Genomic DNA, 14,125 nt, shown 5'->3' on the forward strand with positions numbered 1-14,125 from the left:
GAGGCAGGTTGGTAAGAAAACCCAAGACGTCCTCTGCCGGTCGCACCATCTGGGTTTTATTAAAATAAACCTAAGCTATGTTAACTGTTAAATCTTAAAATACTGTCGCAGAACAACCACAAATGAAGCATTTATTAATTTAGAACACTAACATGTCTACATTAAATTGATATTATAATCCAAATTGGTGTAATTATTCTGAAAAGGCCTCAGTATTTGCATTTCGAATACAGCAGATGTTTAGCACGGCCACAACAGTTCCACATCCTGAGGATCTGAAATAAGTTGCTGTGTCTGATTTATTCTACTGAATGACAAACTGAGAGTTTTAAAGGAATTGGCTTAAATAATGCTAAAATAGTTGTTATTCAAATGTCCCCATGAATTTGGAATTTGTTTGTCTGCATTTGAGTTGTATCAAAATAATCTTTTTTTCGAATTTTTGGTGTATCTGAACACTCAGATATTTTCTCGTTTTTCGAAATGTTTACACATACATTTAATTCAGTACCAGGCTAGCTCCTCATGTAGGTCTTACAGCTAAGGCTTTTTTTGCAGCAGTACTTTGTCTGCTACCAGTGTCACATGACCACTGGGCCCTGCGCAGGGCTTTGAAAGCTGACTTCATATTTCATTCAGCAGCAAAATAAATGCTCGAAAATTGCAACGTTTGATCACAGTAAAACTCAGCCATGAGAAGAAAAATAAATACACTGAGAAACTGAAATAGCAAAGCCAGCATAATCCCCTAAAAGGAGGAACCCCGTGGGAGGATCTAAAAATCATTCTCCTTGCTTTCTGTCCAGACACCCTCACCAACCTCATCAAAAAATCCACTTTTTCTTTTGTTTTCTTCTCCTCCCGAGATGGAGGAAGAGCACTTTTCTTTACAGAAAACCCCTTAAATAAATAAAAATCAACAGTGAATCTCCTGTGCTGTGGCCTCCCGTCCAGCTGGAGGCCTCGCTGCTACCTGATGCGCCCGTCTGCGCGTGGTGTTCCCAGGTGGGATTTGGGGTCTGGGCTCAGGGAGCTCCAAGGGTTCTTGATGCAGGCCTGCATGACAGGGCAGGCAGTAGGGCCAACGGCGCAGACGTCGGCCGCCTCCCACAACTCGCCCACCAGGCTGTCTAACCAGCGCTCGAGCTCGGGGCCGGTCAGGGCCGCGTTCCTCTTGGCCTGCTCCACGTATCCCAGGCTGACAGGGATGTTGAGCACTGGGTTGAGGCCTTGGAAACTCTGCTCCATGTAGCTGTTCTTTGCTGGCCCGTTGTGGTGCTTCAGAGTGTCATCTGGAGAGACGTGGGAAGAAAGAAGAGAAGGAGATAGAGGATGTGTAAAGAGTTGATGATTAGCGGTCAGAAGGAGAAAGAGATGGAATTGTCGGGAAGGGAAAGAGAGAAAAGGAAAAAATGAGACTTGAATTGTAAAATATCAAAGCAGAGAATAATCATCTGAAAAGCTGCTAATTTACTTGGATTGATTTTTATGACTAGAGTCCCTAAATTCCATTGTTTGATGTGGTATGTCAAGCCACTGCAATGCTGACTTTATGGAAACAGTCTGACGTGCCCAAATTCTTTCTTCCTATGATGGTCAAGCCCGGCAGGAAGACAGAAAACGTAGACACAACTTCCCCTCAAAACACTTTCTCCACCCTGAGCTCCACTGAAGCTGTAAATTCCTCACTGGTACTCTAACTAGGGCACTAGCCATCCTTTCTAAGCACGGCTGAGCAGACATCAGTGCTTTTCATGCACTGGTGACAGAAAAGATGCAGTCAGACATGAGGTGCTCCAACACAAGGCAAGGCGATGTCCATACCATGCCAGCTTGCTTTGTGCAAACAAATGTGTGGTTGTGCATGTGTGTGTGTGTATGTGTGTCTGCTGCTGCCAATGCGGGTAGAAGGCCACGTCATAAGGTTTTACTGGCACTGCATGTTGGTGGGAAACCTGGTGCCAGACATGGCAGTAAATTAAAGGCGGGTGGATGGAACAGCTAAGACGAAAGCACACATTACAATACACAGTAAGCCAAGCATACACAAGATTATTACATGATGACTATAATCTCCTTTTAAAAAGTAGAAACTCTATAGATCTATCTTATTATGTATCCTTAAACTGTAAAATATATGTTTATGATTACTCCCCACTTAATATCTGCCATTTTTTACGGTGTGTGAACTAAAAGCACAATCCAAATGTTAACAATGGGTAGAGAACGCACCCATATATGATTGGAGCTTGCTTCCACCACCTAATTAGTTGGTATTTGAATAATACATTCTATCAGAAGACAGCAAGGTATCTCAGTTATTAATATTTTCTGATGCACATACACTACTATTGTGCACCAGAACAGTACTGTAGAGTACTTTTGTTGAACAGAGACCACGGTGGCCACCTTCGTGATAAACAAGTAAACTGTACATCTGTTGAATGCTACAATGTATCACTAAAATGCTAAAATGTATCACTAACACATAGGGATTAGAGACAATAATGTCAGTTACATATCAATATCTATCTAAAGTTAGCTAAAATGATGACACCAGACCAAGTGAGACCGGAGCAGGAACACTCCAGAGTGTGCTGAGTTTAATAAGGGGACATTTTATTACACATTAATTAGTTTTTCATTAGCAAGAGGAAGATTGTGTTACTTCTAAATTTATGTGATTTTTGTTTTCACTATGATCAGCTAAGAAGCACAAAATCTATTTTATCATGCATTAATATATATATATATATACACTACCATTCAAAAGTTTGGGGTCACTTAGAAATGTCCTTATTTTTCAAAGAAAAGCACTGTTTTTTCAATGAAGATAACATTCAATTGATCAGAAATACACTATACATTGTTAATATGGTAAATGACTATTCTAGGTGGAAACGTCTGGTTTTTAATGAATTGTTTATGTTCATGTTGTTTATTTGTATGTTTATCTACATAGGTGTATAGAGGCCCATTTCCAGCAACTATCACTCCAGTGTTCTAATGGTACATTGTGTTTGCTCATCGGCTTAGAAGACTAATGGATGATTAGAAAACCCTTGTGCAATTATGTTAGCACATCTTAAAACAGTTATGCTGGTGAGAGAAGCTATAAAAATGGCCTTCCTTTAAACTAGTTGAGTATCTGGAGCATCACATTTGTGGGTTCGAATATACTCTCAAAATGGCCAGAAAAAGAGAACTTTCATGTGAAACTCGCCAGTCTGTTCTTGTTCTTAGAAATGAAGGCTATTCCATGCGAGAAATTGCGAAGGAACTGAAAATGTGTCTGGGTGACCCCAAACTTTTGAACGGTAGTGTGTGTGTGTATATATATATATATATATATATATATATATATATATATATATATATATATATATATATATATATATATATATTATATGGAAAAAAGGTTTGACCTCTAATGTCAATACACTTAAATGGTCGACAAATCTTAAGACTACTCAATTTCGAGGACACCCAGGTAAAACTACAATGTATATAATGTGGTTTCCACAGCAGCCAGTGGTCGAAGGAGGTGGTAAATGTGTAATTTACAAACATTTTGAGGAACTTGTACATCCATTTTTATGTTATTTTATAACCCTGCTCCTCTACATTTTGTCATGGTATGATTGTACTCCACTACATGTGTGATGAATTTTCACATTAGGATTTTACAAACAAAACATCATTGAATGTGACATATTGGTGTCCAGAAGACAAGTATTTAATAACAGCCTCCTCTACTAGTTAATGGTTAAATATTACTCATCATTATTATACTGCTTTGTTCATTACTCAATTCTGATTGGTCAATTATGGCATTAAATTGTTATTTCTGTATAGCAGATAGTTGCTATGGACGCAGGACTGATTTATGTACACAGCTAGAGGACTATATTTTTGAGTGAAAATCATTGAAATCAATGTTTTGTGTCAAATGAAGCATCCCTTCATGTGGCTCATTATTGCAAAATGAACCCCCATCAGGGTGATTCCTGCTCAACCTGTTTTTTTTGCCTTCATTGCACAATAATGACTCAGTGTAAATGATCCCTTACTTATTGCATCAGTTATCGAACAACATATACAGTATAATATCACCTTTTGAAATGAGACATAAGCATAATGAACACTTTTACTTTTGATACTTAGTAAGTTTTACTGATAACCCTTATGCACCTTTACTTTTTAACTGAGCTCCAACATGAGAGAAAGAAATGCATTGAGGGGATATGATTCTAGTACATCAATACCAATCCACGGCATTATAAACCTAAACAGCCGTAAAGCCAGAGATGAATATTTAACTCACGCTGTCGCACAACAGACCCCCCATGCCCCGCTGAGACTCAGGTCGAAGACAAAAGCTGTTTCTCTATTTGTCGCTTTTCTTCATCATTAAAACGGCTCAGTGAGATTATTAAACAGAGAAAGACACGATTATGCCAAAGCTTGCGTCTCAACTCTCATGGGATTTCGTAGCAAACTGGCTGCTTACAGACTGTAACAACGCAGTCTTGCCCCTTATCCATGCTGGCTGATTGATTTAATTGTGTCATTGTTTTTGGAGGGCTAAGTGCACTGTTGTTTAACATTCTGTTTACTGTGTATGAGCAGCTCACGAGGTTATTAAGGGTGACTTGATGACAAACAACCAAGGTCTGCAGAGACCCAGAGGCTTGATTAGAAAGGGCATCACTGCAAATACAAGGCTGTGTGTGTGTGTGTGTGTGTGTGTGTGTGTGTGTGTGTGTGTGTGTGTGTGTGTGTGTGTGTGTGTGGCGGACATGTGTTACTTCACAGGAAATGCAAAGTCACGCTTTGAAACTGTGTTGGTTTTGACTGAAAAGTCAAAACCAACTGTGTGAACATGTGAACTCAAACTATTTGTGAAGTAAATACAAGTAAATAAATGGACTTGCACTTGTATATCTCTCTTCTAGTCTTCTGACAACTCAAAGCGCTTTAACACTACATGCCATCATTCACCCATTCATACGCTAATGGCAGGGGCTACCATGAAAGGTGCCACCTGCCCATCAGGGCTAACTAATCATTAATACCCATTCATACACTGCTGGAACAGTGGATCGAACCACCGGTCCTCCGTACTCTCCAGAATGGTCCATTTCACAATGTTTAAGTATAGTTTTTGGTGATATTATTGGATTATTATCAACTGTGTAAAATGTTGTTATTTTACAAGTTAAAAAAATATTTAGAAAATTCATGAAAAGATCTACACATCTTATTTCCAACTTGTTTCCTATATAAATGAACAACGTAAAAAAAAATTAATGTGAGAATGTTACATTAGTACAACATGCTCTATTTACGAACATGCATTTGAGCAGAAGTAGTAAGTAACATAAAATATAAATACCACTGCTCTGCAATAAGTCTCAAAAGACTATTTGTACAAATAACACAATCAATAGTAATTTTTGTGTGATGAAAGCTGGTTACAAACAAGCGTCATGAGAGGCGGTTTGAACCTCTCTCTCACCTTGTCGTATGGGCTGATGCTTGTTATAGGCCAACGGGGCGATGAGGAAGTGCATCTCAGCCACAGGGCTCCAGTGGTGCAGGATGCGGACGCTCCACACACCGGGCCGCAGAGGCTGGTTGAGCGGCGGGCGGTAGTGGGTGAACTCGGCGCTGGCGTCGATCAGAATGTCGTAGGTGGCCGCGATGATGTTGGTGGGGTCGATCCACACGACTGTGACGGTGACGTTGGGGCCCTTGCTCCACTTCTGCATGCCCACTGTCTCGTCCATGGGGCCCATCAGGCCGCCAAAGTTTCTAAACAAACGTTCTTTGGCATCCCACTCAGTACCGATCTGCCGGCGTAAAAAAAGGAGAAAAAGGAAATGAGAGGGAGAGAAGACTGCAAGAGAAGAGTGAGTGACAGAATGAGGTAAGAAGAAAGACAAGGAGAGGAGCAACAGCAAAAAGTGCAAGAGATGAGGGTCTATAGATCCACTCCTGCTGCTGCATGTGCAAGGGAACATAAATAAGTAACATCCCCTGCGCATGCATCACCATTTTATTTTACTATTAAGATAACCAATGTCTGCACTGACATATCATGGGAAATAATCTTCAGCATGCATTTTTTCATCAAACAGCAGCACACTCCACCAACCCGCCACACAGCTGTTACATAATGTTATAATGCGCAGAAGCTGACAGGATTGATTGTCTCATCCTGCACGTGTGAGTCCATTTGTCCACAGTCGCTGGTACTGAACGTCTGAGTGTATCTTTCTATGCCAGAGTGTATCTTTGACAAGGAACATGAGAGGCAGAGGAAGGCATATGACTAGAGCCCAACCATATCCCCTTGGGCTGAAGATCAAATGTATGCCTGTTTGCTCTCTGAACACATTTTAGAGCGATAGAAAGAGAGAAGGAAGGCAATGAACAGCAGATGCTTGTATGAGCAGCATTTGTTTTTAACATAAACTGCAGTGGAGAGGATTGCAACCTGACATCATTAAAAAAACCTAAACAGAGGAAGACACTGTACATACGGATATGATATGCAGACACAGCCTTTTGACAGAAAAAAAGGTGTCTGGGGAGCAAACTTCCGTAAAAGTAAGGGTTTAGTGCTCCAACAAAGACAAAGAATGCTGCATTCTCTGTGACAATTTTGAGATAAATAAACTCAGTATAAAAATGTGAGAGATAATACCAAAGTCAAATATATCTCTGGTGAATTATGAGACACACAGTGCCTCTGGCTGCAGAATATGGAAATAGCTGCCAGCCTGCCGCACACTGGAGGACTGCCAGTGAAACATTGAGCCAATTTAAGATTGTTATGTCCAGTAAGCTTACATAATTAACATTTAGCATACACTCGTACATTTGTTCAAATTAACTTTTAATTTAGATTTATAGGCCATATCTATCATATTTTGAATTTATGATCTGACAATAGAGGACTTGATTCTGTCACTCTGCAAAGATTCTCGAATTGAAACAAAATAAAGCAAAAACAAAAACAGGATGTACACATAGGTATAGCTAATTGCATTTAATGTCTTCACTGCGGTCAAGACTGTAATTGAAGAGGCGTGATCTGTGTGTGGGATTGCAGGGATTGTAAAACCGTGCAATATGCAAAATGAGACACATGGTGCGATCGAGATTGATGGGGAGATGAGGTGATAGAGAAGGAGGCAACACACACACACACTCACATACACACACACACGCACACGCACACACACACTCTCACACACACACACACACACACACACACACACACACACACACACACACACACAGTGAAAGATGTCTGGGGTGTTGGCAGAAATGTGAGAGGGATAGCGGCTTTAGGAAGCGCTCATCCTTACAATAGTAGCTGATTAACACAGCCTCACCCTGCTGGACGATCAATGGCTGACTGGAACTGACTCATCTCATCATCATCCTTTGAGAATTGAGATTGCGATGTTCAGTATACGTAAATAGACATAACCTGGATAGGTTAGACAGTGTGTGTGTGGGTGTCTTTGCCATCTGCAAAAGACACCTCACTCATCTCAATTATTGGACTGACCTCTGCCGTTTTTGCCCCTTGTACCTTGGTTCTTTTCTCTTTAACTGACTAATCAACTCTCTTGTCTGGCACCTCTGTAGCTCATTACTTTATACAAGGTTGACTCGCTGACACACCCTTGAGCTCCCATTGATTGGCAGCACTCTCGTTCTGAGCCCCAGAAAGAAATGAAGGAAGTATTGACAGAGGAATCTCACTATAATCCACTGGGAGCAAAGCCTGCAGGAGGCAGACTAAAGTTTGACTTGTGAGAGGAATAGTTTGATGTATACATATATAAATATTCACATGTTGTTGGTAGGAGCCTTGCTTCTGGTTCTTCTGGGGGTGGGGGAAGAGGAGGAGGAGGAGGATATGTCACTCTTACCTGTCTTAAAAACTTGAGAGCCCTGCAACCATCAGTTAAGTGGAACGTAAATATGCACAACTGGTGCAGCAGTTTAAGGCTTTTCACTCTCGTGGCATGCACACACACACAAACACACACAAACACACACACACACACACACACACACACACACACACACACACACCACACACACAGGTTAACAATAAGCTCAACCCTCACTCTATTTACCACGGAAATACTGCAGAAGAAGACACTTCCTACTAAACAAAGTGTAAAATACAAATACTCTGTACTGCATTGACCAATTGTATTTCCATGCCAAGAGCTTCAGGTCCTCATGCCCACGCAAATGCACAGCCTTGTGTTTCCGTCAGCTAAAAGTTGGAAGAAACTACATTCACAGAGTGTATTGCTTTAAATGTTGCACTTCTTTTCTGTGTCTAATGTATCACTCTCTTGGTTATTCAATTCAAGGAATATCTGCATGTTATAGACGAAGCCACCAGTAGCTAGACATCCTATCTTCCAGTATGACAGTAGGTCAAACTGGGATTAATTTGTGGACCATTTCAGTTTACGAAGACCTCCACACGCAACCTGTCCCTTGCCTCTTCGAACCAATGAGCTTTGGCTTAAGATCAACACCCAACCGAGCCTCGACCGCTCACCAAGTTGGAGGCTTATGAACTTCTCTCGCTTATAGCTACACTCAGGAGAACAGGATGTTGTGTAAGTAAAGCTGATCTCATTGCGACCTCTACCCCCTTTTTTCAGTTACCTTCACGTCTCTACTTTTGTGTTTACTCTTACTGTTTATTCACTTGAATCAATAACTCATATTTTCCATTCATACCATGCAATTACTGACAACCGCTGTTAATTTCAGCAGATTTGACCAACGTTTTCTAGTCTCCTATAGACCTGACAAACGGAAAGAGAAACTCGTATCTGATAGTGGCCCATACATTATACATTTAAGTTTTCTCCACATATGCCCTCATCATTCCTGTCGATTACCCGTATTACTTCTTTCATGCTCCGCTAAATTCCCTCCGTGATTTAATAGAAAACATAAAATGCTCCCATCTCATAATCCACCTCGAATCCATTTCTTCATTCTGACCTGGCAACCCTGAAAATCTTTTCCCTTTGTAGCCAGCTTGCCGGCGCCCACACCTCAATTAAATAAGACAGGTCAATTTAATCAGGCTGGGGTACGGACAGTCCCAGTCTACTTCTGGCCCTGCTGAAAACCATAGGGCACCAATGGCCCTCGAGGCCCTATTCAGAAGGTTATTAGTGGCACTTTTTGTGAGGGTAATCAAACACAGACGCTCACAAGCAGCACTAGAGGACTCCTCTGGGACACGTTTGCATTACTGAGGGACTACGGGCGAGACGGCTGGAAGCTTGCTAATAAAGATCCACTGTGGAGCATTGAGGGATGAGAAGAGTGGAGAACAGAGAGTTCAAGATAGAGAAGAGGACATTTTCTGTGATGTATCAAAACTGACTTAAATAAATAGTTTGACATTTTAGGAAGTGTGGTTACTCGCTTTATTGCAGAGAGTCAGATGATGAGATCCATACCACTATGCTGTCTTCTACGATAGGTACAGTATGAAGCTGTGGAACAGCCAGTAGCTGGTTAGTTTAGTTTAGCATAAAGACTGGACACATGGGGAAACAGCTAGCATGGCCTAAGCTTAAAAATGATATTCTAATCAACAATTGTGTTCTTGCAGAACAGGCATGAAGCAGTCAAATAAAACCTATGAATAATTGTCCACCTCTCCTCTAACTGTCTGTGCTCCAGGTAAACCTCTCTTGTAGGCTGATGATGTCAATATTTTGGAAACTGTGTCAGACATATTTTTTTTTGACTACTGTTGTCTTTAATGTCTTTTTTTATATTTATCTCATTTACATTATTCCATGTATGTGTAAACTTACATGGCCATTAAAGCTGATTCTGCTTCTGACTGTAGGTTGTTCATAGTGTGTTCCTGATATCCTCCTCTATCACAATATGTTTGTGTATACACACTGTGGTATAACAAGGACTAAGCCATCAGTCAAAGTCAGTCATTCTACTGTAAAAGATTTGTCCAACAAAGAGTAATATACCTCTATATGTCAGTCTGACTTGAGGTGAAATGCTAATTTTAACTGTGTGGGGTGTAAGTGGTCCTCTACTAAATCACGCTGTAAAAAGGCCTATAAAAGGCAGCTGGCAGGCGGCAGTAGAGGAGTGAAAAGAAAGACATATCTGTCTTCCTTTATATCTAAAGGAGGACAGGGAACACATTGTTAAGCCAACCATATGGTTTATCTAGCAAACTCCAGCGTATAGCTGTACTATAATGGGTCATATCTGCTAAGTTGACAAAAAGCGCAGAGTTACTGCTGCTACGTCGTGCTGTCTTATTCACGCTCTTTCTGCTCGTGTTTTGAATGACAGATGGACAAACTGACTGACTGGCAGCCACTGCACAGTGCCAGACAGTGAATGCGTTCTCAGGCTTAGCAACCAGATAAAAGCCACAGCCCACATCACTTGTCTGTCACTCACGGTTTCACAGGCTCGACACATATATAGGGCTTAGTGAGAGGGACCTGCATGGCGACTGGCTGTCTGCATCAGTCTGAGTTCACGTTGAGACCACTTGCAGAGGTAAAACAGTGTCAAGGTATGTCCAGGTGTACAATCATGATTCACAAGCACAAAAAAATTCAGTCACAAGTTCGTTGGCATTTCTGCCGCCTACAAAACTGCGTGTGATAAACCAGAGAAAAAGGTCAATTTACATACACTCGGTTAATTTTGTCACATCACAGCCGAGCTGCTGTATCCTAAACCGGCGTTGTGGTAAACAGAAACACAGATTAACATAACAAGACAATCAAGGGAAGCATTCCAGTGTGAAGGTGAGAAGACGTTCTATTAGGAAACAACAAATAAACAGCACATGAAGCGCTCATCCCTATAAACTTGGATGAATTCGATCAATTTACATTTTACAAGGCCATTACAGGCACCAGTTTAATTGTGTCGGGGATGTGCTGCTATGAGTCTTGGCAAGGTCGCCATAGCAATGATTATAAGGCCACCATGGCAATGAGCTGTACGTCTCGTCTCTAATTATATGCTGAAGAGCTGTGTGTGTTTCCTACGTGGTTTTAATGGAACTCATTTCCTGACATTGGCAATGGCCAACTGACTGTTTTGTGACTCATGCCAGACAAATAACTTCAATGTAAATTAAAAAATAAGTGCTCCATCACGCAGGCCAATATAATGACTCACCTCTGCGAGCTGCAACCTGCTGAACGTGCTGCTCAGAGGGGCCGTGAGCTTGAAGTTCTTCTTGGGTGCCACCCAGGTCTCCATGGTTTCCAGCTTGCTAGTTGCCAGATTGGTGGCATGGTGCTTCACCAGGTAGCCCTGGAACTGGTCTGACTGGAAGTAGAGATGCACCGACACTGGGTGGCCCATGGGGAAGTACCTGGCCCAACATAGAGAGAGCAAGGATCCGTTAGCAAACCTGATACGTACCTGACTTATTCTGGGCCGCTTTTTAGGGCCAATGGTGTAAGAGGAGGATAATATCTAGATTCATCTGGATAACGTCTGAAAAGAACCAGCCTTGGACATGTTAATGTGTCTGCTAATGGTCCCTCGCACTGAAGATTAGTGGGGAATGCTCTGTGTGGCATGGTGGAAATGAATTCAATGACCTTTAACAGGAAACCAATTGGTCAGAGACATATGTCGACCATGCTGATAACTCCCATTGAGCATCTACTTGTTGGTTGCTATGCCAACACACATGATGGTCCCATTGAGTTTTCAGTTAATAAAAGTTGATTGACCATTTTGGTCACCTCAAATGTCTTATTCAGCGTTGGGTTGTATTTAGTTCCAACCTCTCATGTCATCTCTGTTTGCAAAAGACAAAGATGGCAACTTCCAAAAAACCAAGATGGTGAAGGCCAAAATGCTGAGGCATCTAAACCGTATGCCCACAAACCAATGGATAAGGTTACAGTGACTACTTCCACTTCTTAGAGATAAGTAATAGACAAGTGAAACGTTTATTAAAGCCCAAGTACCGCCACGTATATAAATAACAAACTTCTCCCGTGCACATTTTCCTTTTACTGTGTGCTGCGTGCTTCAACATGTGCTCTGGTTCTGAAGTGGAAAGGATGGTTAAAGAAGACTTGTGCCAGTCGAGACCACAGCGTTCTGTGGGCTACTGAAAATTACAGAATCGTCATGGGCTGTATTGGCAGCAGACTAAGATTAGTCAGAGTTCTGAAAACATAGACAATCCAACTGAACACATTACAAGTCTGCGGAAACAAAGTTGAACTGGGTCAATCCAGTCAACTGAAGCCGAATGAAGGTCTTGCCCCTCTGATTAGTCTGTTGTTTGTTTGCGTGTCGCTTCATACGTGGCAGAGGGTCGGCCCTCGGGGCAGCTAGCCCGAGTGACTTCTGGAAAAACAAAAAAGGAGCCAGGGTGCGCACTGCTGGAGAACGCTCTGCAGCTGCTCTCTGCACACGTCCTGACTCCTTCACGCCAAGTTTTCTCATCCTTCTCTTCTTCTGCTTCCTTGAATTCATCTTTATTCTCCCTCCTTTGCACACACACACACACGCACACACACACACACACACACACACAAACACACACGGATTAACACACACACACACACACTGTCCCTCCGTGCTCCCCAGTGCCCATGGCCTCATCAGTATTCCACTAAAGGACCAGGAGTCAACCCGTCCCGGTAAATGCTACCCTGACAAGCAGAACAGCAAATATTTACACCCACAAGGATCGCAGAGCACACTCCCTCCCGTCCTGCTCCCTTTCCCTCTGTCTGTCTCCCTTTCCCCACTTCGCTATTTTCTCATCTGCCTTTTCCTCTTTGCTCCTCTCCTCTCTTATCCTTCTTTCTGTCCCTCGGCTCTCATATCCCCTTGTCTTTCCCAAACGAGACATGGCTGCCAGTGTGAGAGGCAGTGAGAAGAGGTCGGGGCGTAGCCTGCACAGAAGGTCCATTCAGGCACTTTAGCTCGCAGTCTCTCCAATCAAGTCCCAGCGGGGTGCTAAAAGAGACAAATCCCTCACTGCGGCCTTTTCCTCTCCCTTGCTCCAGTCTCACACGGAGGCCGGCCCGTCCATCTGTTGGTAGCACATCTGAATGCTATATGCATGCAAAATATTTGGCCACACAAATATTGTGGATGTACTTGAGGCCTCAGACCAGCCTTACCAAAGTGAGGACTCGCCGGCTGTCACTTAGTTTAGACTTCAAAGCAGACTTTGATTGGAATTACCTGACTTGATAAGTAGAATTCTAGATCAATAAAACACAAATAAGGCCACGTCAGACCGGCCTTGTGTGGCCATGCTCCACACACTCACACGCACACAAACACAAACCCGCAGTGTATTTCATTATTAGGCCTCTACACCAGTGTGGCTGAATCAAAAAAATCCCAAGGCTCATTCTACCTTTTATTTCTCCTCTTTGTTTAGCTTGATCTTGACATTGCAGCTGTGACTCATTGTAGCACATATTAGTGAGTTCCAGACTTTTGCTCATATACTTCCTAATCTAGTATAATTTACTTATCTCGCAAAACACTGAGGATTATGAGCAATGCCTTTTTGTCTGTATGTAGTGTATTGTTCATGGTCTCCACCAAGTAATGGCTACAGTGATACAAGTAGGCTGTCTGACGTTCTGTTAAATTATCACATTCTACTGTATAAGCCTTTAAAAGGCACTAGAATATAATATGGTAACATATAACATGGATTTGTTGAGTTAGTCCCAGTTTCTGACTCTCACGTATTGACATTACATTCAAGTCACAGATCATCCGCCTTTCAGACAAATAAATATCTAACAAAGTTGGAAAAAAGTCAAAAGCTTGTTTAAATACTCTTACTAGTGCTGATGGGATTTCCAGAATTCTCAAAGACTCTATTTCAACCTGTTCCTCAAGCTACGATTGTATTTCCTTATCCAGTTAGCCAGAGATACTGCATGTCCTTGTTCTTTTTGTAAAACACAGGCAAAATATAAATGCATGTATTAAAACACTCCCACCTTCGATATTTTTCAACCTGGACCCCGTTCTACAATGTTTTTGTGTCTAAGTAACTAAAAGAAAT

At 41.9% G+C, this 14,125-nt stretch overlaps 1 protein-coding gene across 1 annotated transcript in view; it reads right to left on the reverse strand.

Annotated features, from left to right (window-relative positions):
* Window positions 1-969: 969 nt before the first annotated feature.
* The window catches only part of xylt1 (xylosyltransferase I), a gene marked incomplete at both ends in the record, with an annotated part of 72,310 nt that continues 59,154 nt past the window's right edge, over window positions 970-14,125 (reverse strand). The window contains 3 exons of the mRNA XM_079219796.1: window positions 970-1,292; window positions 5,519-5,852; window positions 11,239-11,437. Coding sequence (XP_079075922.1) covers window positions 970-1,292; window positions 5,519-5,852; window positions 11,239-11,437 — 856 coding nt within the window. The remainder of the gene's footprint in view (window positions 1,293-5,518; window positions 5,853-11,238; window positions 11,438-14,125) is intronic.

Source organism: Taurulus bubalis (genome assembly GCF_910589615.1).
Source record: "Taurulus bubalis genome assembly, chromosome: 6".
Lineage (NCBI taxonomy): Eukaryota > Metazoa > Chordata > Actinopteri > Perciformes > Cottidae > Taurulus > Taurulus bubalis.